The sequence below is a fragment of the Mandrillus leucophaeus genome, unplaced genomic scaffold (genome assembly GCF_000951045.1).
Source record: "Mandrillus leucophaeus isolate KB7577 unplaced genomic scaffold, Mleu.le_1.0 Scaffold399, whole genome shotgun sequence".
Taxonomy (NCBI): domain Eukaryota; kingdom Metazoa; phylum Chordata; class Mammalia; order Primates; family Cercopithecidae; genus Mandrillus; species Mandrillus leucophaeus.
Genome location: NW_012104242.1, coordinates 446501 through 451994, shown reverse-complemented (window position 1 = coordinate 451994; position 5494 = coordinate 446501). Strand labels below are relative to the sequence as shown.

The 5494-nt window shown below is 49.2% G+C and overlaps 1 protein-coding gene across 1 annotated transcript in view; it reads left to right on the top strand.

Moving 5' to 3' along the window:
• The window catches only part of DIP2C (DIP2 disco-interacting protein 2 homolog C (Drosophila)), a 296340-nt gene that overhangs the window by 117942 nt on the left and 172904 nt on the right, over positions 1-5494 (top strand). Inside the window, exon 4 of the mRNA XM_011991552.1 lies at positions 2456-2566. Within this exon, the coding sequence (XP_011846942.1) occupies positions 2456-2566 (111 nt within the window). The remainder of the gene's footprint in view (positions 1-2455; positions 2567-5494) is intronic.

Here is a 5494-nt window from a genome sequence, read left to right as displayed (position 1 = left end):
GGCCCAGGTCAGAGCACACGTGGAGGAAACAGCCCAGCCCAGAAGGATGAATGCGCCTGTCTTTGGTTATGACACAGGAGAGGAGAGGACTCTTCAGGCAAATGAAACAGCCCCGATGAAGCTCTCCTGGGGGAGAGATTTGGTCGTGTGCCCCCATGAGAAGAAAAACCTGGCATGCAGCAAAAAAATTATCGAGGGAGGAAAGAAAGGAATGGGTATTACAACCTGGCTTGCAGATCCTCCAGTGGGAATGAAAAAAAGATTATCAAAGAAGAGAAAGGAATGGATATTACATGAAGATTGTAGTGTCAGAATGACATTTAACTTCTCGCCAATAATGGAAATGAAAGGCAATGAATAGAATTAACTTTCACCTTGAAGTCCATATCTAGGAGAAAGACCCAGTCTCACTGGGGTAGAGAGAAAAGCACTTTCGGACACGCGGGGCCCCCAAGTGTTCCTTCTCATCCGCCCTTTCTGAAGCAATTGAAGTGCTCCTTTAGGATGGGAGAGGAGGGGCGTCGAGGGGCTGAGAACGAGTGACCAACATAGTGAGCAGCATGGCCAGCGGGAAGAAAGGCACGGCCCAGTGACAGTAGCACGTTGGGGATCAGGGCGGAGCTCCAAGAGAATTTCCAGGAAAATCAGGTTCTCACCAGGTTGTCAGTGTTTGATCGTGGGCAAGAAAGTGTGGGAGAGAGTTTTTCAGTTCTGCGGAAGAACTGTGAAAGGGTTGGCAATAGGTACATCGAAAGCCAGGATAATGGAAAATAGATAAAAAGTATTAACTCCAGGATCATTGAAAAGCATAAGATAGGACGGTATTTATAGCACACTGCAGACCCTGACGTGATGACCACAGTGGTGTGAGGGGTGGTGTCTAAAGGACAATTCAGGAAGTTGTGTGGTAAGTGCGTGTTTATGAACATAAGTGCCAGGTAACTACTATTTTTCATGTGAGACTTGATAACACTCTGATTTCCTAAATCCTAAAATGCATCTGTTTGATAAAAAGGTAATTGAAGATCGTTTTTAAAGGATCATTTGTAGATGATGATTGCAAGAGGTTGGTAGCAGCATTTGGATGCTGCTGAAAGAAGAGCACATGAGACTTAACCAAATGCCAGGGTGGGGGAGCGGTGACGGGGTGTGGAGCTGTGCTTCATTTAGTTCTGAGCTCGCCAGCCTGATACATAGGGTCTGCACACGCACCATGAAAAGCTGGCGTGCAGAAACCACCGGAGTGAGAGGAACATGAAGCCCACAGATTCAGACTCGACAGCTGTCATAAGAGCCCATAGTGGAAAACCAGGGACTAAATATTTCTTTTGTTAACTTAAAGCTTTATTTCTGGTTTATTTTCAATCAAATATTACTGATCCATTTCTGAAGAAGCATCTGTTAGTGATTGGTGCTCAGTCTCGGAGCAGTTCTTCACGGAATGTGAGGATGACGTCCTCCCCGTGGTCTCAGAGCAGTTCTTCACTGAACTGTGAGGATGACGTAGGATGACATCCTTTCTGTGGACTCAGAGCAGTTCTTCGTGGAGCCGTGAGGATGACGTCCTTCCTGTGGACTCAGAGCAGTTCTTTGCGGAATGTGAGGATGACGTAGGATGACATCCTTTCTGTGGTATCAGAGCCGTTCACGGAACTGTGGGGATGACATTTTTCGCGTGGTATCAGAGCAGTTCTTCGGGGAACTGTGATGATGATGTCTTTCCTTTGGGGGCTTCGTTTCATCTAGTTTTGTTCCTTGCCACCCTGTTATTACCCAAGTATAACCAATACCGTGACAGGTGGATTCACATCAGTGTTTTGACCAATACTATTAAATCGTTTTTATCCGACCACATTAATGGTTTTTGGTAATTCATCAAATAATTGTAATTCATAGTCGAATATAATCTGTTAAACCACTTGGCATCAAATGGAGTGAGTTTCCAGAGAGTAATCTGGAATGAGCAAAGCTGGACGTTCGTGGTATGTCCTGGTTACCTGAATTGTACTGTTAAATTATCCTGTAAGATTTATTTTAAAAATTGCTTTAATAATTAAGTTTTAAATTTTCTTAAGAACTGATACAGCCCATTCTGTATATTTACAACATGAAAGGTCGTAACTTGAGTCTGTGTCTTGGGCCCTGTTTCTCTAACTCCCAGGAGTTCAGTTGCTACCTGTGACTGAGTTTGTGTCTCTCCCTGCCTGTCAGTGGACCCTTGTGCTGTGAGAGGGGCCGTGGTGGCGTCCGGGCAGGAGGGGTCTCCCCGGCTGTGGGAGAGCTTCCCCCACAGTCCTGGCCCTCCTGCCTGTGGGCTCTGAGGTGCCGCCATGCCCAGTCCCGTGGGTAACTCTGGCTTTGCTGCGGGGATGGAGGGAATGATTTGCTGGAGTCCACTGAGCACAGCCATGCCTCACTCTTCTCCATTCCCTCTTTCCTCTTCCCTGAAATCCAGGGGTGGACCAAGCTTTGCCGCAAGAACGCCGGGCTCCTGTCACTCCTTCCTCTGCCTCTCGCTACCACCGCCGAAGGTCTTCAGGGTCACGAGATGAGCGCTATCGGTCAGGTAAGCGCGGGGTGGGGTGTGACAATACGTCCATCTGCTGCCTGTGCCCAACCACTGGGCGAGGCAGAAGCACGGCGGGTGTGGGCCTCCAGCTTTCTGTGCAGACACACCCTGCTGGGAGACCCGTGTCTGGTACATAGCTGTTCACATGGTTTACAAGCCCACGTTGTCTACTATTCAGAATTTCACACTAATTGAAAAGATTATAATCTCGTGCCAAATTTTTCTCATTTTTAGGCATCACTGTTAAATAACTTTTTAATTGTGGTTGCTAGCAAGTTTTTTCTTCTCCTTACCCTCAGTGATTTGTTTTCCAGGTCTATTTTTCTAACCAGAAACGAAAACCACACATTGTCATGTGTTTCCTGTTTGATTTTCCTCCGTGTTTTATGATGTCATCTGCACAGGGCTGTCTGGAGACTGAGTTGCCACTGCCACTTGGGCTTGGCCAGCTGAAATTTCATTAATTTAGTAACAGAAAACTCAGGCTGTCGGGCATGGTGGTGGGCACCTGTAGTTCCAGCTACTCAGCAGGCTGAGGCAGGAGAAGTGCTTGAACCTGGGAGGTGGAGGTTGCAGTGAGCCGAGATCTTGCTACTGTACCCCAATCTGGGAGACAGGGCAAAACTCCATCACAGAAACAAAAACTCTGGCTGTGATTGATGTCTGAATTACTCTGAAAGAGTTTTTTCCAACATGTAGGTTAAAGTTGCTTCTTTAAAAGAAAATTACCTGTGAATTCTTGTGTAGTTCCCAGGGCCGCGGTGTGGGCAGCGGTGGGTCGCTGGTGATGGACCCGATGCGTGAATCCCTTTGTTTATCAAATGCCCTTCACCGGCGTTCTCACGTCGTTCTCACATGGAGCTTCCATGATAAGCAGGTGAAGTTGTGGCTGTTGTCTCCTGTGTCAGAAGAAAAAACGGAGTCTAAGGGATGACGGAACTCGCCCGGTGGTGGAGGAAAAGGCTGTGAGTCTCAGCTGTGCTGTAACGAATCTCTCCGTCCACACAGGCTCATGTGATGAGCCACTTCTGCATCCTCCTCAGTCGCCGTCTGGGCTCCTGGCCTCCTGGCTCTGCTCTTCTTTCTAGAGAGGTTTTATGGCCTCGGGGAGTGTCACCCGTGCAAACGAGGAGGACACAGCTGAGAGCCTGAATGAAAAGCCGGTGCCGCCTCCACGGTGCCCCCTGCTGCCTTCTCCAAGGAGGCTTTGACCCCAGGAAAAGGTGTGGGGATGGAATGAAGGAGGATTTGCTCCCAAATCCAACCTCCGTTATTTCACAGCGGTCTTAAGCCCTGACACTTATTGAGACCTTCTGTTACTCACGTGGGTGTCTCGGAGGCCCCTGTCGAGTTCGGGAGTGTGGAGGTGCCCGTGTGCTGTCAGCCTGCGGTGAACGCTTCCCTCACCGTGTGTCAATGCTGCTGTGCGGGCGCCCTGTCTGTGAACACACAACACACCCAGACGTGCTCGCAGGCGTGAGTTCACATCGCTTCAGTTCTCATGGAAGCCAGTGGGGGTCTGTCTTCCATTTTATAGATGAGGAAACATTCAGGGAGGCTGCCTGATGGCTGACGATCACACGGGGCCGCTCCTCGCAGGAGGATGCAAGCCCAGCTTTGGCCTGACATCTTACCACACAGGAGAGGAAGATCCACATCAGTCACCATTGCATCTGTTTCCTACATTCTCTCTCCACGATGCTGCAGCGGGGTTGATGAACCCTGTGTTTACCTTCGGATCGTGCCATCTTCACAATCCCAGCTACTCCACGAGATAAGTGTGGCGGGTTTTGGTTGTCTCTCTCTCTTCTCTCTCGATAAAAGCCTGAGAGAGGTGGGTGTAGCAGGAGATGGTGATCTCTTGGCTTCGGGCGTGTTTTCTGTTCACCTGTGCACCTTACCTCACCCCTTCAAAGGCAGGAAGGCGTCGGTGAGAGAGGCACACGGCAGAGGGGGTGGCTGAGAGTGGGAGGGTGGGTAGAGGAGACCAACGCTTCAGCTCAGAGACTGCAGGCTCTGCCCTGGAGGGGAAGCCAGACCCAACGTGAGAAGTATGGTTCATTTATCCTGTTTCTGTAAAATTGTGAAATACGGCACCTCTTCATACACAATCCCTCCCATTCCCCATCCTGACTCATGTCTCCACTGCCGTTATAACCACACGACACTCTGTCCATCTGTCTGCATATCTGTGTATTCGTTATTTATCTACCTGTCAGTCATCCATTTATCAACCTCTCTGTCTACGCATTCACCAATCTACTTACCTATCAATCACCCATTTATGTCCACCATCCATCCACCATCAGACATCTCATCCATTTACACAATTACTCAGCCATTCTTCCACCATCCACCTCCCTACCTCTCACCTTCTCCCATAAGAATACGAGGTCCACACAGGCCAGGATCTCTGTTTTGTTCATTCGTGTGGGCCAAGCACCTGAAATATTGCCTGGCTTCTGTATATTGAAGGAAGATGAGGGAGCATGACACGTTTGGGGAAGGGCAAGAAGTCAGGTAGGAGGGGCCGGTTATAGCATCTTGAGCATCATGCTTGGGAATTTGTACTTCGTCCTGAAGATGATGGGGGAATCACTTGAAGATTTTAGGCAAAGGGCCAGTCAGGGCTTGAAGATCACCTTAGCAGCAGCATGGAGCCTGGGCTTGAAAGTGGGGGAGTCCGAACATCCCTGAATGCCTGAAACTGATGTGTACTTAAGAGATACCTGTCAGGGTTGGGCGCTGTGGCTCATGCCTGTAATTCCAGCATTTTTGGAGACCGAGGCAGGTTGATCACCTGAGGTCAGGAGTTTGAGAGCAGTCTGGCCAATATGGCAAAACCTCATGTCTACGGAAAGTACAAAATTAGCCAGGCGTGTGGTGGCTCATGCCTGTAATTCCAGCTACTCCAGAGGCTGAGGC